This window comes from Chelonoidis abingdonii, chromosome 23 (assembly GCF_003597395.2).
Source record: "Chelonoidis abingdonii isolate Lonesome George chromosome 23, CheloAbing_2.0, whole genome shotgun sequence".
Lineage (NCBI taxonomy): Eukaryota > Metazoa > Chordata > Testudines > Testudinidae > Chelonoidis > Chelonoidis abingdonii.
In genome coordinates, this window is record NC_133791.1 from 11,111,468 (window position 1) to 11,135,718 (window position 24,251).

General features: G+C 40.3%; 2 protein-coding genes across 7 annotated transcripts in view; one reads left to right on the plus strand and one right to left on the minus strand.

Moving 5' to 3' along the window:
• Positions 1-24,251, minus strand: part of DFFA (DNA fragmentation factor subunit alpha) — a 355,095-nt gene that overhangs the window by 199,104 nt on the left and 131,740 nt on the right. The gene's annotated exons all lie outside the window — the stretch shown is intronic.
• Positions 1-24,251, plus strand: part of KIF1B (kinesin family member 1B) — a 136,577-nt gene that overhangs the window by 29,916 nt on the left and 82,410 nt on the right. For 3 of the 6 annotated variants that reach the window (XM_032775458.2, XM_032775460.2, XM_032775462.2), the window contains exons 3-13: positions 4,642-4,718; positions 7,790-7,969; positions 10,071-10,136; positions 12,668-12,846; positions 13,498-13,609; positions 14,679-14,756; positions 15,569-15,634; positions 19,106-19,181; positions 19,492-19,570; positions 20,137-20,279; positions 23,741-23,874. In XM_032775458.2, coding sequence (XP_032631349.1) covers positions 4,642-4,718; positions 7,790-7,969; positions 10,071-10,136; positions 12,668-12,846; positions 13,498-13,609; positions 14,679-14,756; positions 15,569-15,634; positions 19,106-19,181; positions 19,492-19,570; positions 20,137-20,279; positions 23,741-23,874 — 1,190 coding nt within the window. Of the gene's footprint in view, positions 1-4,641; positions 4,719-7,789; positions 7,970-10,070; positions 10,137-12,667; positions 12,847-13,497; positions 13,610-14,678; positions 14,757-15,568; positions 15,635-19,105; positions 19,182-19,491; positions 19,571-20,136; positions 20,280-21,137; positions 21,180-23,662; positions 23,875-24,251 lie in introns of all 6 variants that reach the window. The other 3 variants (XM_075060328.1, XM_075060329.1, XM_075060331.1) reach the window with 2 other exon arrangements.

Below are 24,251 nucleotides of genomic sequence, written 5' to 3' on the forward strand. Positions count from 1 at the left end.
GGACTGTGTAGGAGTGCGGGATGTGGAAGAGGGGATAGCAGCATCTTTCCCTCAGCCTTTACTCCTCTTGCATTTGTAGTACCTGTAGAGTTTGAAATGGCAGTGGCATGGTATTGAGATTAAGTGACATAGTAGAATATAATTGTCAGGACAGTTATTATTGCATCTGCCTCTCTATACTTGGAGTTGTTACCAAGCTAAGGTGTACTTACGGGAGATGGGAATGGATTCTATCAATTTCTGCACTTAAGTAAAAGTAATTTTCACCATGATAAACTTTGGCTTTGAAATCAGAGAACTTACTCAAAAGGATGTTACTTCGAACTCATTTGGTAAATAGCTGTATTAATCCCTTCTTGTGAGCACACAATTTCCTGTTACTTGCAAGGAAATACAGCCTCTCATCACTTTTCAGTGGTGTGGATGGTAATGGTTATGAATGAGTGGGATGTGGGACAGGAATAATAAGAGCAAGCACAGCATCATGGGAATGGAACCCTGGAAAACTGAATCAAAGGGATTGGTTTTGGGTTTTTCTGATTTCTAGAGATGGCTCAACTGTGTGTGCTGTAGAATTATTACAGCTTGGCTGAGACAACTAAAGGGAAACTGAAGCCACATTTTGATTGCTTAGGTTACCAGTTTGTGTTTTGTTACTAATGTTTTGATGCCCATGTTGCTATCCAAAACAACGTGTCTTTGCCATGTGAGAGCATACTGGTATAAGGCATATTAATCCTTGGCTTTGCATGTTTGTCAGCTTTTATAAGGCAGGAATGTCAGCACAGGGCAAATCTAAGCAAAGTGGAATTGGCCAGTAGAAGTACAATAGCAACTGTTGCTATTTGTGGCCAAAACAGTGGTCTGGGGCAGAGATGCCCTTCCCATCGCATAGCCTTGCATAATGGCCTTGCTTAGGGATGCAGGATCTGGTATAGCTGTCAAATCTTGGAAGGGAATTCTGAAGTGTTAAGTTTTCAAGGGGCCCAGTTCCCCTTGGAATTTAGTTTGTAATGACTGAGATAAGAGATTAGGGTGTTGTAGACTAGGACACGCTTATAGGAAAAATGGTTTAAGCTACCCCAGAAGTATAGAGTACCTAGGCTAAATATCTGAGAAACAAACAGCCTTTAGTAAGGAAGATCAGAGTTTGGCTTCAGGGTATAAACTGTAGGAGCAGGAAGAACTCCCACCTCCACCCCTATGTAGCCCTGCACAACTGGTTAGGTCAGGGGTCGGCAACCTTTCAGAAATGGTGTGCCAAGTTCCCTGTAATTTAGCATTTCGCATGCCAGTAATACATTTTAACATTTGTAGCAGGTCTCTCTCTGTCTATATTATATAAATAAACTATTGTTGTATTTTAAAAAGGTTTTTAAAATATTTAAGCTTCATTTAAAATAAAACTAAAATGCAGATCTTATCAATTTAGTGTGATCCTTGTCTGGGGTTCCAGCCACCAGCCCCGCTCAGCCTGCTGCCAGTCTGGGGTCCAGCTGCTGGCCCTGCTGAGCCCCATGCCGGTCTGGGGTTTCATTCACTCAGCCAGCAGCGGGCTGAGCAGGGCTGGCAGGGGACTGAGTGGCTCAGTCCGCTGCCAGTCTGGGGTTCCGGCTGCCAGCCCTGCTCAGCCTCCTGACGGCCTGGGTGAGTTGGATCCCAGACTGGCAGCGGGCTGAGCAGGGCTGGTGGCTGGAACCCCAGACAAGGATCCCAGTCCCTGCTCAGCCCGCTGTTGGTCTGGGCTGAGTGTGCTGAGTGGGGCCGGTGGCCAGGACCCCAGACTGGCTGTGGGGTGAGCTGCTCAGTCCACGGCTGGTCTTAGGTTCTGTCCACCAGCTGCTGCAGGCCCCCCTTAACCCCAGATGCACCAGCCCCAGAACAGCTCCAAAGTCAATTATGACAGATACTTAACTCAGAGGGATGCATTTCTGTGTTATACAAGGTGAAGAGAGTATGCTGCATTGTCCCATTGCCAGTTACTGCATGCCCCCCATGCTCCTCTGGCTGGTACATTGTAGGGAGAGCGGAGCCATGGCTGGCACTCTCCCATCCCATCTTACTTGCTCACAGGGATAAATTAGCAGTTTCATAAAACCAACAATTCTCCCTCTACTTCCCCCCCAGTGCCTGGACTCCTCATCCTGAAAAGCCTGCACAGGGGACTGGCAGAGGGACCTCTTACTCACCTGCGTAAGGCTGAATCATAGTTGATCCTCTGGCCAGGCTGCTGATATATCTGTTATCTCCGCGGGAAAGGGATCCTTCCCTCCTGCATTCTCCACCAGGGCTACTTGGAGTGCACATGGGATGTTCCACATCCCCTTTCTCCTCCTGCCAGTCTTTCCAGCAGGACGCTAGGAGGAGAGGCAAGGCTAAATTGCTGTTTCACTGAGTGGCAATCCTGTTGCTCAGTTCTTCCCATCAGTGCTTGCTTGTCCAACCTCAGCTTGTAGTTGAACACTGCAATCTTGTTCTGCCTGTCCCTCAAACCAACAAGGGAAGACTTGGTCCCACGCCAACTAGGGAAGGCCTTTCTCAGCATAAGAACCAAAGAGCATTGCAGCCTACAACTCATTTATGCTCATTCCACAATCGACTCCTCCCACCCCACCTACCTCCCCCACAAGAGTCCATATGACACCTAGCTATTGGTGCAAAAAGCTGCCAGGTAGAGGAGCCCCTAGGAGAACTGAATTTCGGGGGAGTGATCAATCTAGTGGATTGAGAGAGGGGTCCGGGGGGGAAGTGTGGGTAAATGGATGGAAATGGGGAAGGGAAAGAGTGGAATTGAGCATTTTGGTGTGTGCCTAGAGGGGAGAGGAATGCTACATGTAGGCATGGTAGAATTTTGTTTTAATTTTCATAATTTCACAGATATGTTTAAAAGCATATTTTAGATTTTTATGTATTTCCATTTTCATAATTGCAGAAAATTATGGGGGAAGTTCAGACAATTAAATCACAGTAGATGTTGAGATTAAAACAGTTAAAGCATTAAACACAAATTAACACGTCAGATATACAAAGTAAATATCTTTAAATCAAACAAGTTCTCAAGCAGTGTTTTTCTTTGGACATCTGTAAGTTTCTATTATCATGGAAATATTTTTGTCCGTATACAGTGAAATAAGAATTTACCAATTAAAAATCTAATCCTTCCAAGCCTACAGATGTGTACTCCTGACTGAAGCAAAACATTTAAAATATTGGCAAATCACTACAAGATTCTGTATTAGATGAACTAATGGTTTGAGCCTTTGGCATATCTTAAGTCAGGGAAGGCCAAACTGTGGCTTGCGAGCCACGTGTCTTTTACCATTAAAGTGCAGCTGGCAGAGTCCCCTTGCTCCCCACCCCCATTCTGCACCTAACAGACTTGGCAGGGAGAGGAAAGAAGAGCTTGGGACCTCTGCCTTGCAGCGAGATGGTGAGGTAGTGGCCCCTGCCCAGCGGGGAGGGGGTCTTGAGTCTTCAGCAGGAGCGGGGCTGAAGCTCCGAGTTCCAGCCCCCGGCAGGTGTGTCTCAGCTCTGGAACTTTTGAAGGTTGTGGTATGTGACTCAGAGGGCCAGTACATTTTTGGCCACACCTGTCTTAAGTTCTTATTTTCAATACCTTAGTAAGATTGTAGTAAACAGACTATAGCTCTCTTCATTAACACTCTCTTTGTTTGAGGTTTAAACTTGCTGTAGAGGTCCTCCAGAAGGATGTAACATTATACATGTGATATTCTTGTCTGCTGACATAATTTACACCAGGAATGGGGTCAACTTAAAAAGTAACTGATATTGATGGTTTCAAAGGGTGAAATGTTGCCTTGTTGCTGTGATCTGAGAATAAAAGCAGGGTTTGATTTGGGTTTCTATGGGATTGAATGAATAGTCATATGCAGAAGGCAAGGTTTACAAATAGTTTGACTTAGTTCGTTTAATGTCAGTCCTATTAAAATCTCCATGTGGGCTCTGCACATGTGACATATTACAGTATTCTTCTACAAATAAAATCAGTGTAATCCCTGAAACCTTTGTAGATACTCCTCCACCTCCTTTTATTGCCTCCCACTATGTCCTGCAGAATCCTGAGCTTCTGAAAGAAAATCCATAGGCCAAGGGCTTTTATCTTCGTACTGTAACATGAATGTCAAAATAAGCTTCAGTGGTCCTGCTGTGAAATCCCAGGGCTCTTGAGCTTTTCATTATTGAAGTGCCTCGAGCTTTTGTGGGTTTTGGCTCTTCCTTTAATACTCCTCCTTGCACCCCTCCCTCCACTCTAGAAATCTTCATTAGTCCAAAGACAGAACAAGCAGAATAACCTACTTGGGTCTCTTGCATCGCTGCTTATTATGAACTTTGTTTAGTAGGTGCATTCCCTTATGATTGTATCTGCTTTTCCCTGACCTGCTTCATGGAGGCCCTACAAGAAATATTGTTTTTTGTGAGGCTATGGTATGAACATCCATCCTAATCTTATGTCCTTCAATGTAATTTATTAGATCTCTGTGCAAAGACAGCCATATTGACTGGGTCTGAGGGTCAGTTGTCATAACATTTCTTGCTGCAGCTCATGATCTGGCTCTCTTGGTTTTCATTTTATGTCCCTAAATGCCTTGAATAGCTGAGTCTGAATTTTATTTCTTCTAGGTATTATCAACCCAAAGAACCCCAAGGAAGCACCAAAGTCCTTCAGCTTTGACTACTCCTACTGGTCTCACACCTCGGTAAGTTTCTGAATGTACTATAGCAAAACCTACTGTTTACCAGTCAGACTGGCCTGGATTGTCTCCTGACACCCCACTTCAACCTGCTGCTCCTACTGTGACTTTATTGTACTTTGAGTGATACAAGTTCAGAGCTCTGTTTCTGTTCTAGCTTTTTTCCATCCTGGGAATGTGAAACAGTAAGGTCTGGGGGTCTGAACACGGTCTGGGTGTGTGTTTTGAAAGAGAAAAGAGGAGAAAGAACATAGAAAAATGTGTGTTCCAGCAGCTGCAGAGTAAAATGGAAAAAAGTTACTTTTGTGGTTCAAATTCCAATTTCTGTTGGAAAAAGTGAAGACATGTATCTATATGTCTGCGTCACAGTTTAAAAAGTGATCTGGATTCCACTGTCTTACCAGGAAAAGGCAGAGCAGTGATCCACATTTCCTATAATTGTAAAAGCAATATGCTTTTGTCCTCTAAGCATTCTGCCCCACCTCTCCAGAGAGCTAGATCTGAAGTCTTGCTGACTTCCAGTGATTGTTCTATAGCAGAACTCTACAGTTCTGCATTAGGTCCTCTCCCCTGTTTTCTTGAAAGGTGGAGAAGAGATCATCCTATTTTTTCTCATCAGCTGAACATCAGTATTTAGTCTGGCTGATGGGAAGAGAATTTGACATTTTCTGCACTGGTTGACACCCTCAGATAATGTATTCTTGACCAAAGCTCAAACTTTATATACACACAGAACTTTTAATGAAATCTCTTCTTGAATAAAGCAGTTCTGAAGAAACCAGACAATTATATTACGTAGATCAAGCAGAGATGCGAAAACACCATGAGCACTATATAGACTAAACCCTAATAGATGAAAACATGGCTTTTGTATCCACAGCTTTTACTGTCATTTTAGGTCATGCACATCTTCAAGAACTTGCTATTAATGTTGCAGTCTAATATTAAAATCAGCCAGCACTCCTATTACATCATGACCATTCTTCCAAAAAGTGTCCATGTCTACTGCTATGATGGAAGAAAGAATATTTGAATAATCATTAAAAGGATATTTCTACAAAAGGTGTTCTGGTTTTACACCCTCAATGTAATCTTTTCTAATTGATGCAACAGAAGACCATCTCACTTGTAATGTATAATGTAATGCATAAAAAAAACTGTTGCCAAATAATTCAACAAGGACTTCTCCGGCTAGCCAAAGGAGAAGGGGAGCATGTCAACAAAAGGAGATGTTAATATACACAATGAATTCTGTTAGTAGTCTTTTTGTGCCCTAGACCTTGCCTTGAGCAGTGTGTTGGGTAGAGTCAAGTAATTGGATGCCAATGTCTGATCCCAAAATGCAATGATTTCTCATTGAAAGTGACAACTTCACCAGCTCCAAAATGGAGGATTCAGTTCTTTTGTTCACAAAAAGTCTTAGAATAGCCTCTCAGGTTGCACTCAGATCTGAGTAATACATCAGTTTGACCCCATTTAAATCGCACTTTTTGTAGTACATGCAGCAAGCAAAAACTCTACCTTGATCCTTCTGATCAGACAGTTTTGATGGTGCTTCCTCTTCAAGGCTTTTTGTTGGCTTTCCATTGTAGGAGTATTGTAGGCTTTGTGAAAGTCAAATCTCTTACCCTTGGATTCAGGACTTTTGGCTTAGTACTTTCCATAGAAGAGAATAGACCTGAGAGGAGGAACACCTAGAACTCCTTTATTTTGGGATCTTGATTTGATGGTCTGTAACCAAACTCTGCTAGTTTTGTAATGAGCCCCTCTTTGTTCAGCATCATGGTTTTCAGATAATTTAATCATACTGTCCAAGTGCTGTACTTTTCCACAGTGTGTTTCTATGTTGGTTTCCAGCTTAGTCAATTTATTCATAATACCCTGAATGTTGTTTTCCATAGAGGAATTGGCAGAACAAAACTTCAGAATTAATCTGCTCCACTATTTCTTGGACTGGAAAATCCTCTATCAGCTGGTGCTGTGAAAGAGGCCTTAGATTGAAAGAAGTGTTGATGATTTTTAGTGATCATGACTGGGATTTCTATATTCGGCATAAGGATTTTGAGGCTGTATTTGCTTTCTGTCATTCAGTAAAATAAATTAAAATCAAATTCTCACATTGATTTAACAGGAACAAGATTGTTCATATTTCTACTTGACGCTCAAGTAGAGCTCCTGATATTTTCCTGCGCAAGTACATTAATGCCACACACTTTATATTTTCGAAATTCAGAGACCTTTTAAAATACTGTAAAAATTTTCTAATTTGTGCATACACAAACAGTGGTTCTTGTGTTAGTAGGGCTTCATTGTTTTACATCATGCTGAGTTTTAGATAAGCACAATACAAATGCCTAGAGAGACAAAATATACATCAGGTAGTTAAGTGTTATCAATACTAAACTGTCATTGCCAAAATGAAATTGTTTTGATACATTGTTCTGACTCTTGCTTTGTTCACCTACTTAGTAAGTTGGAAAAGTGTATCAATTCACAGTGGGTTTGTAGTCATAATACAAATTTGTGACACTTTTCTGTAATTATAAATCTAGATTAGGATGTAGAAAATGTAATCTGAAAGATGCAAAACGGGTTAATTCATTTTCATGGCTTGTCGAGACTGGTAACTAGAACTCAAATACAACTTTCACACACACAAAAAAAATGCATCCGTCTCTCCACCCAGGTTCCTGTCCAGCTGTAACCCACCTGAGATTTCTGCCCCATCCCTTTGTTCACTTTGATCCTCTTTTTTTTCACTCTGTGCTTGTTCTCCCTTCTTACACACTCAAAATACTGTCTGGGATTTTGCACAGAACTTCTTCAGCAGTATCAGCAATGGTAATAGATTGCTTCCCCACCAGCAGAGTGACATTGCCTAAATAGTTGTTTTCATTCTGCTTCAACTGGTACTGTCTTGGGAAAACCTGTTTGTAAGAGAAGCCCCAGCATTACCTTTCACTGTGCGTTGACCCACAAGGTTTCTTTAAGTGTGAAATAACTCTTAATACCGTTCTGAATTTAGACTTCTGGGGTGGGAGTAGAAGGTAGTATTTATTCTCTTTTAATCTTTGCAGCCTGAAGATCCCTGCTTTGCATCTCAGAACCGTGTGTACAATGATATTGGGAAGGAGATGCTGTTGCATGCCTTTGAGGGCTACAATGTGTGTATCTTTGCCTATGGGCAGACTGGAGCTGGGAAATCCTACACCATGATGGGCAAACAGGAGGAAAGCCAGGCAGGCATCATCCCACAGGTAACAAAGCCCAGGCTGGTTATTTACTTCACAAAACATATATTTAAATGTTTGCTACTGTATCGTTTGTTACCTTGCAGTAAAGGTTCACAAAGAAATAAATCTTACTGTTCAGGAAGGAAAGCATAGACCTTTGATCTGGTGCAGTCAGTTTTGACATAGGCTACCACTGCTGTCTAACATGACTATAAAATCATGTTTTCTGTCCATACTTGCGCAAAAAAAAAAAAATAGATATAGCACAACTTGTTTGGAAATGTACTTCTCAACTTTTTAAACTTAGCTGTTTTTGTAGAATAAATGGGCTTATATCTTGAGTGTAGATTGTTCAGAGGAGATTTAACTTCTGTCATGTTTAACCTCTACCTCAGGCAATTAAAAATGTAAGAACAAGTGACTCAGATTTAGAAGTAGAGAAATGATGCCAAAGAGAACGGTTCTACAGAATTTAAAACCAAGAACAAAATACTTAATGCTGTATCTGCACTTTGTAATTCTTCCCAAAACAAACAAAAAACAAAAATAACTCAGTAAGGTAAGATAGATGTGTGATTCCACTGAGTTTCCTGGCTCTTCCTCTGATTGTTGACAGGACAGTAGAAGAATACTTATTCAGTAAGAATTCAAGGGGTGGGTCATTGATGAAACTCTTAGTAGAGAGAGAGGGAAGTCTGGAGAATCAGTCTTGTCTTTCTACTCTGGGAAAGGAATGTCTCACTGTCTTGCACAATCATGCTGCCCCCTCACCCCCTGCAGTCCCAATTCTTCTAATGCATTTCCAGCTATAACACATGCTGCTCCACTATTGGTAGCTTCATTTGTTATCTTAATTTTAAGTAAACAAAATATAAGCCTCAAACAAAGCAGAATCTCTCCTATAGAGTCTGTCTGGGTAGCTTTAGCAGCCTTCATATAAACAAGTTACTAGCTGATTTTAAGCGTCTACTAGTTGCCTCAAATCTGATTCCTGGAACTTTGTCAAATCAATGGACTTTGAGGATTATTCTCCTAAAAATAACCAGATATATTTTTTTTTTTATGGCCAGATGGGAGAGGATTTAATATTTATAAATTCTAGAGAATAAGATGATTAAAATGTTTTTCTTACTTCAGTTGTTTCTATCATTTTTGTACTGTGGTGCTGTAGCTGTGTTGATCCCAGGATATTAGAGAGACAAGGTGGGTGAGGTAATGCTATTGGACCAACTTCTGTTGATGGAAAAAGATGAATGACAGAGCTTTTTTGTGGGGTCTGGGAAAGGTTCTCAGTGTCAGTGCTAAGTGGAACTGTTAGTTAACATGTTGCAAAAGACCCATTCAAGTTGAAGTGGGCAGTTAACATCTCTGCAGTTGTAGAAGAGAACCTGCTTCAATGGGAAAGGGGGAATGACCCCTAGTTGTCATCTTCCATCCCATAATGGAACCCTTACTTAGGCCTTGGCTACAGTGGCGCTTTACAGCGCGGCAACTTTCTCGCTCGGAGTGTGAAAAAACACCCCCGAGTGCAGGAAGTTACAGCGCTGTAAAGTGTCAGTGTAAACAGTGCCCAGCGCTGGGAGCTAATCCCCTCAGGGAGGTGGAGTAGCTGCAGCGCTGGGAGAGCTCTCTCCCAGCACTAGAGCAGCGACCACACTTGCACTCCAAAGCGCTGCTGCAGGAGCGCTCCCGCGGCAGCACTTTGGAGTTTCGAGTGTAGCCAAGACCTTTGTTCTGACACAAGCACCTTTCCCAGACCCAAAGAAACTCTGTGTAAGCTCGGAAGTTCATTTTTCACCAACTGAAGTTGGTCCAAATGATCAATAAAAGATGACCTCACCCACTTTGTCTTTCTAATTCTTATGTTGAGTAATTGTTTTTGTATTGCAGATTAGTGTTTGTTAAACTGCAGCAAAGCTGATGGAGAAATCTAAGGATTGAATACTAGTGATTGGGCATGAGGTTTAACTGCATTTTTATCAGGACACTGTGTGGTAGTTGTTTGATGTAATGGAAGTGGCTTTTGGAGATAGGAAGGGTAGAAGGAGAACAGATTGAGTCTCAGTAATTATTTGTCATTGCTCACTCATGACTGCTGTCTGACTCAGGCTTACTCTCTCTCTAGCTGTGTGAAGAACTGTTTGAGCAAATCAGTGACAACAGTAATGAGGAGATGTCCTGTTCTGTGGAGGTGAGTACGCTGGTGGACTGAGGCATGTTTCTTTTAGTAGGTATGAAGCTGCTTATCCGAAGAAGCTGCTACATCGTTGGTATTATTTTCTGTCTCATATATTCATGAACACTTGACTCTCCTTTCTCACCTGACACAAATGTATGAACAAAGCCTTTCTAAGGTAAACTCGTCTGTATGAATATGGATTCTGGGCCTGAAAAGCCTTAAGATGAACTCGCGAACATTTTGCCACTATTGGTTGGGAAACCTATTCATTGTGTTCTCTCAGTTGCCTTTAGTCATTACTTCAGTTCTTATTAAATGTAGGCCTAGTTTAGATTATCTAATGTTGCAATCTTATGCAGGAATTTTCTGTTAGCCTGCTACTGGGGGATGCCATTCTCTTCCATAAGTGGAATGGGAACACAGTTCATCTAGGACATGTACTGGAAAAAAACGGGGCTCAGTCTATAACATTCTCTTCCTGTCCATCTGACCAAACTAGTCCTCTGTGCTAAGTCCTAGAACAAAGGATATTTCCAGGCTACTAGCCAAGTGAATGTGCAGGAAGATCTGTATGTTCGTAGTTGGCAAAGGATTAAAATGTGGACTGTAAAAATAGCACTTTGGTTGGCAGATCTGCTCCATGTGTTTAGCTATAATTCCTCACGTTCCAGACAAATAAGCCTATTCCTGTTAGTCTCCAAGTCAGCACAATTAAGAGATAATCAGCTGGATTCTCTTCTGGGTGTCACACACATTTTGTAACCAAGTTCTGACTTCAGAATCTTTTCATACAGGTGGTGATGGGGTAAATCAGAGTGCAGCTTGAGTCTCAGCTGCAAGAGTGAGATTGCAGGGCATTTAGTAAAATGATCTTTTAAATGTGTAAACTAAACAAATTTAACAATTAGACAATATTTGTGGAACTCAAATCAATTTTTAGTTTTTCAGAACAGACCCCATTTTAACCAACTCTTTTGAACTGAATGTTACTTATAAAAATTTAGAACCTGTTTGCACAAGGAGTTTGGTTGAAAGTATTAGAACTTCGAGATGACTGTCTTTATCTGACTTGATCCACAAAGTTTAGAATGCTCTCTTTTCAGAAGCAAGGTGAGTGAGAGTAGTATCTTTTTTGACCAACTTCTTTTGGGTAGAGACACAACCTTTTGAGCTCATACAGTGTCTTGAAATTAGTAACTTTCTCAACCTATCTTTCTCGTTTGGAGTCAGAGTATGCAATTGGGAAAAATGTAAAAAGTCTAACAGGGAAAATATTTGCACTGATTTTAATGGACCAGTTAACGTAAAACAGAATAATGTGCTGCAAACTCTGAAATAAAGAAATCAGATCCAACTTAATTTGTTTTTGTATCCATTTCTTTTAAGTAAGCAGATGACTCCAGCTTTTAGTGAATTCTAGAGCTGTGAAAAAGCTACTAATTTACAGTCAGGAAAGTTGGTCAGCTTAATAGGTTTTAAAGCACTGGGTCACTTTGGATCTTGAGCTTAATCAGAGGGTGGGAATGTCACTGGAACAGCATGCTTAGTACTTTGAAAGGAAAGAGCAACATACTTTCAAACGGCTTCCACTATTTGATGCAAGAATGGATGAGTCCAGAGAGAACTGTGTAAGGAAGCCAGACAAATGATCTTCATAGTGATGGAAGGCTCTGAGTGGACATGAGACAGACTGGGTTGGGAAAAGGCTAGAACTGGGTTGCAGAAATTATGTAAATGTTAAAATAAAAATTTGCTTGTGCAACAGTGTCCCACTTGATATTTTAAGTTCCTTTGTCTCTGGGTTTTGGTCTTGGTTTAGATATTTGGGGTTCCTTTTTGTATTTCTAAAACTGCTGCTTCCATCTGAATTCTTCCCACAGAATGAAAGTGAATAATTTACTGTTTCATTTAATATTTTGGATGCTGAAGTCACTAAGTACCCGTTAACATGGGATAAGCGTGGTCCCCTGAGAAACATACCAATTAAAAATGACGGTCTTAAGAGAATTTTAGCTTTGTAATTGTGCTGGAGTTAATGTGCAAATCTGACAGGTAACTATAGTAGGTATTGTCAGCGCATTGGAGGCTTGGGATTTTTATCTGGCCTGTAGTGTGTGCTGCTTTAAATACTAGAGCCAAAAGTGGCATGATTGAACATTAAGCCCCATATTCTACTGTATGTCAGATATATTTTACTCACTCTTCATTTCATCATGGAACCCACATAAGTAGTGGATTTCAATTAGGCAGCACAATTTCTGGAAAGTAAGATCTGCAGCACAGATTACTTTGGACCAACCAGGAAAAAGTTGAGGAGAGAAACTGCTATGGGTAGAGTGTGTGAAGCTTACATTTTAGACCTAATGTGGGATTGCTCTACCTTCTCATCAGTATGTCAAGCTGCCACATATCTTAATTGTGGATGCACCTTTTAACTGAAGGACTCCTTCCTAATGGTGGTGCTCTAAAATGCTGCAGAACTTCACTCAATAGAAAATGAGGCCTTTAAGACCTGTAAATTATCCGTGCAAATCTATTCACAGGTCAGTTACATGGAGATTTATTGTGAGAGAGTCAGAGACTTATTGAACCCGAAGAACAAGGGGAACTTGCGGGTGCGAGAGCACCCTCTGCTCGGACCCTATGTGGAGGACCTGTCCAAGTTAGCAGTCACCTCTTATACAGATATTGCAGACCTCATGGATGCTGGGAACAAAGCCAGGTTGGTTATGATGTGGCTGTGCACTCAGTTGGGGTGGTGGTGGGGTGGTAGTGTTCTTGCTCCACATCTGGGACCATGATGTATAGTGCCAGTTTTGAAATCCCCTTTTTGCAGCTCTTGTCATACGTGGAGCTAGAACTTGCTTTAAAAATTGCTAAAGGAATTAAACCTGGTGTGAAAATACACTTTGGTGCATTAATGCAATTTAGAGGCAAACACTAATTTGTATTATGAAATGGTTTTGCAAGTCATTTTATTGATGCCTTATGTTTGCAGTAGCTTTTGGTAAAATACGTTAGTAGTTGCAGTTCCTTCTGGTAACATGCCTTTTAATTTTAGCTTTCTCTATATACAAAAATACAGTGATAAATCAGTTAAAATAAAATCTACTTCTTGCCACCCAAAAGGTGAGGAACAGTAAAGTTGACCTGTCAGACATACTTTCTGGTTGGTTAATCCATAGAGCAGGCTGTGGAGAAAGAAAGGATGATGTAACGGGGCTGGTACAGAGGGGAGAGTGGGGGTAGCATTAGGGAAGCAAAGCTAATTGTGTAGATTGACAGTACTCAGTATAAACTGTTCAGATAACTGTAGTTGCAGCATGGAACCTACTGATCATTTTAAAAAATGAATGTTTAACTTTTTTTTTAGGACTGTGGCAGCTACAAACATGAATGAAACCAGTAGCCGCTCTCACGCTGTGTTTACGATTGTCTTTACTCAGAAGAGACATGACACAGAAACCAATCTTTGCACAGAGAAGGTAGAGGAGTGAGGAAAATTGACTATCAACTTACTACTGCTTTCAGTTATCTCATTTTATTGGGGGTGGTGGAAGTAGGAATTCTTTCATCGTGATGTAGTTCTCAGTGGGGGAGAATTTACTTATATTCCATATCAACCCTGTCAGAGCACTTTTATTACCTTTTTTTTGGGGGGTGGGGGGGGTTTGGGCTCTGTTCCTAAACTGTGTTTGAAGTAGTGGCTGAGATGAGGGGGTGGGATGGGGAGGGGGCAGGAAAGTAAACCCAGAAGGATGGATCTGGAATGAGTTGGGAATTAAAATTTCCTCCTGCTTGTACACAGAAGCTTCAGTGTTTCTGCTTAGCAGGGCCTAACTGATTGCTGCCTCATTAACTATCCTCTGCAGCCTCTCTCAGGCATAGGCCTGCTTTAGTGATACAAATAAAACAAAACGGGAAATTTGCATGTTCAAAGGAAGTACATTCTATGAGTGGAGATGTTTAGCCTTGTTGTTGGTTTGGGTAGTGGAAGAGCAAAGAGGCTCTGTATGCAAAAGTGACTATAGAAAAAAATGTGTATATTTTGGGTCAGATCTCTTACCTGTGCTGACAAAACCCAAGTTTTTCTTTCCTGAATTGTTTTGGCTCTTCAGGGTTATGGGATAGTGACCTGCATTCTATTCTGCTGTTGTCCCAGTTCTTTATTACTTATTTTTCACATACAAATATGAATAAAACAGCATGCCTTTTTTTCTTTCTAGATCTTAAGCTATTTGCAGCGCTAGCTAATAAATTATCTTTTGACTCAGTTTGCTCTGGAAGTCCTTACATACTTATGAAATAATATTCTTTGTTTTAGCTATTTTTCAGAGTGTAGCTGCACTTTAAAACAGAATATATTTATCTTAATGCAGAAACAACTTTGCTCCTCTGAAATTGGTTGCCAGTGAAAACAGTGCAGCTGTAGAATCTGTAGCAGGCTATAGTGATTTTGGACGGTAGAATACTTCATCCATCATGGGATATTGGACTTATTTTTCTCTAATTCCACCAGAACAAGTTCTGACTATTGCTATGTTCCCTCTTTAGGTCAGCAAGATTAGCCTTGTGGATCTAGCTGGGAGTGAGAGAGCCGACTCGACTGGTGCCAAAGGGACTCGATTAAAGGTAATGGGTTTGCGTTAGGCCACTGCTATGAGGGAGGAAGGAGAAAATGGTGCATTAATCTGATGTCGGAGGATACTCCACTATTTGGTGGAGGAGGGATACTCTTGTGCTTATTAAGTATTGAATGGAGGAGAAAATAACTAAAATAAGAATAAAAAAATTCAGTCCTGTCAAAGATCCAGAACTTGAGCCCCATTGATCAATGATGCTGTGGAATAATAACTTGATTTTTTTTTTTTTTAAATCTTTCTATGGCTGGTGTAATGGGTATGTTACAGTAGTCCTTTGTTCTTGAACACATTAGCTATTGTGCAAAAATGAGACCTCTTTGGTATGCTGTCTAGAACCAAAGAGGCCCCCTATTCTCAGTGACGGATTGTTTATGTGATTGTGATACTTAAAAGAAAAACATAACAGGCTGCATGAAAATGCTTGTGGGTTCTGTTTTAATTCTGATATTTTAAAATATCTACCTTTGCCTTCACTAATATGTGATTTTTTTTTTATTTTTTATTTTTTTTAATATATGGTGGATGTAAGGGTTATTTCTTCGTGAAGTAGCTTTTTTAGATTGGTAACCCATGTTTTGGTCAAGCTTTAGATGATAAAATTAGTGGAGGTACATGTGTGATGAACGAATGTTGAGACCCAGATAATCATGGCACTGTGATCACAGTAAAACTAACTTTATTGTAAATCTAAGACATCTACTTTCACAATGACACTTACCATGATCTCCAGCTCCTTTTAGTTTGGACCAGAGTTCCTCTTTGAGTAGTGTGAATCACCGCATCAAATGATTGTCTTTCCAGGAAGGAGCGAATATCAACAAGTCTCTCACAACACTAGGCAAAGTAATTTCAGCCTTGGCAGAAGTGGTAAGTACAGTATTGCATCTCTCTAGAGGAAGTTGTCATCTTTACAAACCTTCCACTGCTTAGTGGTAATCTGGAACAGCCAGTGTCCATATAGTCCAGCAAGGCTCTTCCATCTACTTTGCTAACCTCTGTACTTGGCCTAGCTGAGCCTTTATTTGATTTATTTATTGATTTTGATAGATACATGCAAGGTTGTTATACCTATTAATCTCATAGGTTCTGGTGCAGGACTTGTCACGGTAAGACAGGAACATTTGATTTACTTAGCTAAGAAGAAGCCTTGAAATCAAATGTTCGTAGGCTTTTGCATAAAATTTGTAAGAAGCAAACCGAATAGAGTCCATGTTTACATATTGAATATTGTGTTGTTTTTTTTTTAAAGCAGACATATTTTGATTAAAAGAAGAGCTTTACACATCCTGTTGGGAGTTTTCTTGATTTGAATGATAAGGGGTTGTATGTGATCATTTGGTCTTTGGGTTATTCTACTGTAAAACTGAAATTTTATCCTGATGTCTAAACTGCAGGAAAGTATCCTATAATCTAAACAGGTAATCATAGAGTAGCATGAAAATGCTTTCTTTTTACTTCTTCCATTGCAACTGCAATGGAACAGCATGTTGGAAAAGCTGCTGCTGCTGTGCACTTAAGTTACAGAACATTTAACCTTTGGGACAGTCTGACTGGACTTAAGTGCTTTCTGGGAAGATTCAATTCTCATTCATTTGATTCCCCTGAAAAGCAATGTTCGATGCATATCCTTCAGGGTATCAGTTTAAATGGTCTAGTCTGTCTTGTTCAGACGCTCATCTTGTGTTCTTTCTTCCTCTTCCTTTAATGCTTTCAACTTTAGGATAACTGCACCAATAAGGTATAGTGGGGCTGAGTAACCATGAATGTTAAGTCCTAGTAGATGCGCTTCACCTGGGAAATCAAGAGCAGGGATCTGTCAAGACCTTCCATGACAATTTGATTTGAGTTGTAGACTGAACTTTACTTAGTGAAGAGGCTTATTGGCATGACCATGAAGTAATAAGGAAAAGCAGTACTAAAACTCAAAAATAAAAATGTTCTTGTTAGGGTTGGGGAAGAGAGAAATGCAGAATAAATAAAATCTTATAGTACATACCTGCTCCTGATTTGTGGGTGACATTTTTCTTAAATACTTAATATCTTAACGTCTTTGCTTACTACAAGTGGTTTCCCATACTCTTTTCCTTCACACCAAAGGATGCCTCACAGGCTGCAGTTTATGCTAACCTTATAAAATTGCCATGAAAATTTACAAGCCTTGATATGCAGTTTTTACTCATTTTACTTGTCCATCAAAAGGTTACTCACCTGAGGCAAGTAGGAGAAAATCATTTTTATAAGGCTGGTACTCACTTTTGTGCAGTAATCACCTTTTGAGTGTTAGTAAAATGACTTTCACATAAGATCTAGTCAAAACTACTATTGCATAATCAAATCTTACATTAATAGTGTCTTGTGGATTTAAACTTTGGCAGTACTTGAAACAAGGTGTATGTCTCCTAATTTTCCTCCCTGGTCTCTTGCACATGTCAGCAAGTGACAAAATACCCCATTCTGCAGAGGTCTTTCATTGGATGACCCCTAATTGCTGCTCATATATCAAAATCAAGTTGGGGAGCTAAGAGTGGGGAATGGAAAATATTTACAGTGGAATTTTTAGGGAAGTCTGTTCCTTGCCCACAAAAGATTTCTTCCTATCACCTTTTTGTAAAGAACTTGATTGACAGAATGCTTCGGGAGCTGTCTGCATTGTGAGTTGTTTTGTTTAACCAGTCCCCAAATCCCACTAATCTGCAGTCAGGTACAAGACTACTTAAAAAAAACAAATAATAAAACAAAACACCCTTTGTGCTCATGCTTCTAATTTCATTGACTCAGTCTTACTGCCCTTTTTGACCTCTCCCTTGTCCTCACATTTCCTAATCATCTTTGCGTTTTCCTGAGTCACTTATTGTCCTTCCTATGTCCCTCCAGCCCTGTCTTTCCAAATGGCTTCTCTGGCTTTCCAGAAAAGCATAAAGCCCAACAACCTGAAAGGGAAAGTGGGTTTTAGCTTGAGCCTTTCCTTTGTGTATTAAGATTTATTATTGTCTAAACTTAAAAATCCTGATACTAGTTCTGGAGAATTGAACCAGTGTATGGGGTTTTTTTCCATATGCAGAATAACCCTTCCTTTAAGGAGTATTCTGAGCAAGTCACGTGGGCTCATTATCCATTGCATTCCCACTGTGAGACTGTCAAGAGTTTAAAATTGCAACAAATAAAATATTTATCCGGGCTCATGGAGTGTTAATTGCAATGGCATTTAACGTCCAAAGGAAACATAGTTCTGTGTCCAAGTACAGATTGCATGGGATTTTTTTAATGATCTAAAAGTCAGTAATGTTTCTGTGTGGAAGCAGGGCTGTTCATCCTGTTTGGTTCCCTTACCTGTCTGTTTATATAAATGTTTATCTTATGCTTTCCGGTTAGTTTCTGGTTGTACTTCAAATTTGATAGAAAAGTAGCATGTGAAAACACTACCTAGATACCTCACTATTTGGTGGAGGAGGGATAATGCAGTCAAAGCACTTGTATTGCAATTTATGGATGAAGGAAATAACAAAATCAGAGAGAGTAAAGTAGCTGGGCAGAAATTTTAAAAGTAAGGAAATAGATGAACTACATTTACAGTGTGTGTTTGGTTCAGCTTATGATGTCGCTGTTGGTAGTGTTTAATTTTTCAGTCCTTTTTTTCGCTCATAGCATTAAGATGACCAGATAGCAAATATGAAATCAATACTCTCTTTTTTGGGGGTGGAGGTATACTTGTGTATGTAAAGCAAAGCCCTTAACATCTGGACAGTCCTGATAATATCTGGTCACCCTACAAAGCATCCACTGTCTTCTATCTCTTTAGAGTTTATACCTCTTTCATTTCTCCTCTTGATCTGCTCTCTTCTAATCACATTTCCCCAACTGCTCCTTTTTTCTTATCCTAAAGTTCCTTTATCATCTTCATAGTCTGTTATATACCTTTTCCAAAGGTCAGTACAGTATCCATCCTTTAATATTGTGTATGGAATCTGATGTATGGCTTTACCAGCCCTGTTGTCCAGCATCTTAATAACCTTCTCATCTGATGTGTGCTCTGATTCTCTTGTGCATAGCAGCCCCTTCAGCTGTTGCCAGACATTGACATGATTGCCCCAGATTCGTAGTCTAATCAGGGACTTGCAGCCTACCACAGAGATTAAGTTCCATTACTTCCAACCTTGTTCTCATTGCATTCAACTTTCTAAAATAAACTGCATATACTTTTCCTTCTCCTTGAAAGATTAAAGCATCTAAGAAAACATCTGTTCAATTATGACTTCTACCTTTTTTCCCTAAACTCAGTTTTTCATTTTCCAGGTACTATTGTTGAGTAATAAGTGTCTTTTTTTTTTTTTTTTGTAGAGTAAAAAGAAGAAGAAGACAGACTTTATTCCATACAGGGATTCTGTGCTAACGTGGCTACTTCGGGAAAATCTAGGTATCACTAATCTGACTCTGCCAATATTTCCCTCCGTTTTCATGTGTTTCATAGCAATTTTCTGTATGAAAATATGTAATATCATTGTATGATATGGATATTAAATATGGAAGTATCTGTTTTTAAGTCATACTATTATTGTTACAGCTGTTTTATTTGCCCTGGGTTTACTTATTACTGCTTTGTGTAATTTTGTTGAACACGCTGTAATATGGATATTGTTTAGGCTGGGAAATACTGACATTCAAGAATATACTCATTACAAGGTGCCAGTGCAGCTTCATTTAAAACCTTGCTTGTTCGTTTATAGGTGGAAACTCCAGAACTGCCATGGTTGCTGCTCTGAGTCCAGCAGATATCAACTATGATGAAACTTTGAGCACTTTAAGGTAATGAGTGGAAATGGTTGGCTTTAAGCTCAGGTATTTAGGTGCCCATCCTTCTATCATGAAATATGCATTAGGCAAAACTGAGCGTTCCAGGGGACAATGCAGTGTACTGTAAAATCCATCATTCTAAAGTGAACCCCAATCCTGTGGTATGTAAAGAAGAGGAGAGAGTGTAGTTGCTTCACTTAATCAGGTAAGTTTAGTTTGATCAGTTCCAAGTTACCTGTACTTATAGATGAGGATGAAATTTCTGTCTAATGATGCAAAAGAGAAATCTTATGCATGAAGAGAACACAGTTTAAAATGGCTTCACTCGTCATACCTAGGCCTGATTTTATCAAAGGTTTTGAGTATCTACAACTTCAGTGGAGTCTAAAGAGTAGCTGGAGCTTAAATCCTTTTCAGTATGGCCCCTGCTCCTTACGCTACAGCACTTCTGAGGTAAAGCTGCTTGATCCAGCATCTTGTTAGAGTCTGAAATAATGGCAGGGCCTTGTATCGGACTGTAGAGAGTTACTGTATGTCCTATATAAAACCAAACTAGTATGTCTTTTGGCTGCTTTTAGATATGCAGATCGTGCAAAGCAGATCAAATGCAATGCTGTTATCAATGAAGACCCCAATGCCAAGCTGGTGCGTGAGCTGAAGGAGGAGGTGACAAGGCTCAAGGATCTCCTGCGTGCCCAAGGACTAGGAGATATTATTGACAGTAAGTTGGTTAAGCAGTCCAATCCTTTCCATCATGAGGCTGTGCTCTGCTGGAGGAACTAAACTAATTACCAAGGCTCTAGAGCTGGAGAAAGCTGGGTTTGTGTGGGACTGGGGTGTGGTCATTAAATTAAATTGTGAAGTACTGAAATTGTAACTTTTTCACATTGCTTTGAGTGCTTGTCTCTATCCCCTTCTGTAAATAACATGTCTTAGCACCTTTTTATGTTCCTGCTACATCAGATTCAAACTCTGCTCCTCTGTCTGTTGCCTTCAAAGAAAAGCTTGAGGATGCTGTCTTGGATTTGTCCAGTTTTTCTGACCTTCACCTCCAACACAGAAAACAAGCTAAAATCTTCCATACTAAACTCTTTGAGAATTTGGGCTGTGACTTAATTCCTTTTACAGGAGATGCCTTTAAGATGAGTGTGTGTTTTTGTGGCAAACTGGTTTTCCTTTAGTTCATAGTAGAAAAAAATCTCTGTTAAAATGTATGTAAAGAGTGAATGTTTTTTATCTAACTTGCGGTGCTTATTTTCCTGTGAAGGGAAGGCCCTGATTTAATCACAGGCTATGTGAAGTATGTAACTTATATGTATCTTCTGTCGTTATTTGTTCAAGAGAATAGATTAAGAAGAAAAAATCAGAGCTGATTTAAGTGTTCACATTTGATGCAGTCTTTGTGTTTTAGGTTCAAAAACAGAACTTTCTGTTAGATTGGAACAAATCCAAACAAATTTTTATGTGAAATTGAAAACTGTTTTTGTTCTTTCAAATGCCAAGTATTCTCTTCCTATCCTGTGTCACTGTTGATCCTGAACTTTGACCCTTTTGTATTTTCCCTCTTGCTTCCCTTCAGTTGATTCAATCGGAGATGATTACTCTGGAAGTGGAGGCAAATGTGTGTATTGTGTGGTTCTATACCTCTTACTTGCTAATCTGCTTCTGCTGGGCCAGTTTTTAACTGAGCTTTGCATGCCAGCATTCCTCACAGGGAAATCCCAGACAGAGCAGTTACTGCAGGGTATTATTTTGTGAAAATGAAATGAACCTCAGTCTCCTTTACTTGAGCCATCCTTTGGTTAAAGCACAAAGTTGAAACCACTCTTTAAAATGTCTGTTGCTTCCTTGTTTTGGGGAGACTGAAAGGATGGTTATACTTAAACCTATTTTTTTGTTACAAATAATAGTTCTGATCTGAACTTCCAAAATCTATTTCTTTTAGAATATTTTTTTCAAGTTCACAAGTTAAACCGGTTCCCTTCCCCCTGGACAGCTAGCCTCATGACTTATTTTCTTACCTAGAATGTGTTTTAATATTTTACACTTGAGAATTAATTCTTTAAACTAAAGTTAAATGAAACAATAACAATTTCCTCCAAGGGAGCGTTTCTTTGATAGCCTCTGCACATGTGTGGTGTTGCGTGCTTTGTGCTCATAGCAATCTCTTTGTTTGAACTCTTATTTGTCTTTGGTATTAGTATAGCTGCTGTCTAGAACAGATTTGTTTTCCTCCTAAGGAAGGAATCTTAGTGTGAGGAAACTGATAAGGATTAGATAGTAGGCTCTGAGAATAATGTTCAGTATAACAGCACTTTCCTTTCTGACCTCACCAGCTATTTCTGTGAAAGGGACTGTACCTCCTTCTTTGTAATCCACCTTTAGAGAAAATTCTTGCTTCTGTGAACCAATGGATTCTCTAGGTTTTTGGGGGGGGGCAGGGGGAGGTGGGGAAGGAGTCGTCTCAAGCAGACTCTTCTTTTTTGTTTTAGACCTTGCCTATGCCCTTTTCAAAAGCCCTTGCTCACCCCAAAACAATACTGACTGAAAGAGATCTGTCTGAAATTTCCTCAACTCTGATACTGGTAGTGTAAAGACTCAGCCTGGCCTTCCTTTTTTGGTGCTGCTTAAAGCTTGTTGCCTAAAAATCTGTCATCTCTGTGAGCAGCTGCAGCATCACCCAGAGAAATGTGCATGATGTTGAGAGAGAGAGAGAGAGGTTCTGTATGGACTTGGCAACAGCCAAAGTGATTGCAAATGCTGCCTCCTTTCTCAATTGGGAGTGCATGTGCCCATTGGCCTTTCAAGACCCCATCCTTCCTGCTCTGTCCTACCTGCTTGCCTCCACCTGGCAGCTCTCCCTCTTCTGTATTTTTCCACTTCCTGTATCTGCAGATGGCTGTTTTCAAACTGAGTTGAAGAAACTACTTACTACAGGGCTAAATTGGTGTGAAATAGGACAGAAGGTTTATGTTGGCAGGATTGGTCTGAGTGGGAAGAGAGAAGGTGTGAGGAGGCTCAGCAAAGCCTGAGCTACTTAGTTGTCTAACATCTGCATGTTCACAGTTTTTGACACACAAGGTTTTTGAGGTGTATTTGGATTGGATTCAGATTAGAGTAGGTGGTCTCTGGATAACTTTTAATGGAAGGAAAGGTACGCAAGTGACCTGCTTTTTCTACTTTCATAGACATCTTCAGGCCTCCTGGGTTTTCAGTGTTTAGACTATTGGAGGCATCTCTTGAAATGCTTCCCTGTGTTCATTCTAATTCATGGTCAAGAGACTTAATGGTGCCACCTCTTCAAGCCATTTGCATAGGTGCTCTAGCAGAAAGGTAACCTATTATATATTGTGGATCCTTTTTTTCACAACGGATTAGGGCAGGTGAGATGTAGTGGTGTAAACCATGAGCCCATGCTCCTATCACTCACCCTGTCAAGGATTGGATAGGTGGTTACAGCACCCTGTCTTTAGGGAACTTGAGCTACAGGCAATTATAGTTACTTTTGTGCTCTGTGTATCATCTCAGCAGACATATTACCTTTGGAGACTAATATTCAGCAAATCACGATTTTTATTACTGTTTCTTTCAGATTCCTTCGATATGAGTTTGATTGAACTTAGTGGCTTAGGCTTTTTGGCCCAGTAGTATAGTTCCTGGTAACTGGCCATCTCTGTTCTCAGCCTTCAGTCCCACATGGCTCATCACTGTTACAATGCCTGGTTGTGTTAGAAGGCTGAAGGTATCACAGGACTAGAGCAGTGTACAGCTGTTACCTAGATCAGGGGGATTCTTCTGGTTTACAGTGTCTTGTTGAGTGTGTGTTTAACTTTTTTGTTTTGGCAGGAGTTTACTGGTAACATTAGTTTACACTGGAGTCCTTATTTACAATTTTCAAGGACTGAATGGAACTTTTCATACCTCAGGGATATTTTGTTTTTAAAGGATTTGTTTCAGAACTGCCATCTAAAACTATTAATCTTGTCTGTGTTGCAGCTTAAATGCTTTCCTCTTACACTAGTGTTTCCTTCCTGTCTTCCTTTTCCCCTTTTCTCTGCTCCTTGTCTATTCCTTTCTGCCTTCCCTTCTGTCTATCTCTCCCAGATCTGAAAGATTTTCAGAACAATAAACATAGATATTTGCTAGCCTCCGAGAATCAACGCCCTGGCAATTTTTCCACAGCCTCCATGGGGTCCCTCAGTGCATCTCCATCTTCCTGCTCTCTCAATAGTCAGGTGGGCTTAACATCTGTGTCCAGCATACAGGAGAGGATCATGTCCACACCTGGAGGAGAGGAAGCCATTGAACGTTTGAAGGTATGTACCATTGCAGCCTGAGCAGGGTGTAACTTTGGTTGCCTGGGAGGCTGGGTAGTGGGGAGATATCTTCCTATGAAAACATGATCTGTGCCTTTCTATTTCTGCCCTTGCACCCCAGAAAGTGCTGCTGGGTCGGACAAGTTGGGGAGTGGGTTCATGTATAAGCTTTTCATTCATGAAGATCTGGGCTTGATTTTTGCCTCCAGCCACAATGAAATAAACTTGGCAAGAACAAACTGTAATCCAAGAGCACACTGGCTGACAATTTTATGTGGTAACAACAGAGGATTGAAGAGCAGAGTAGCCAGAGGGAGTTTTGGGAGGCCTCTTCAGCATCTCCCTGAACTGGCCAATGCAATCAGCTTTTAAAAAAA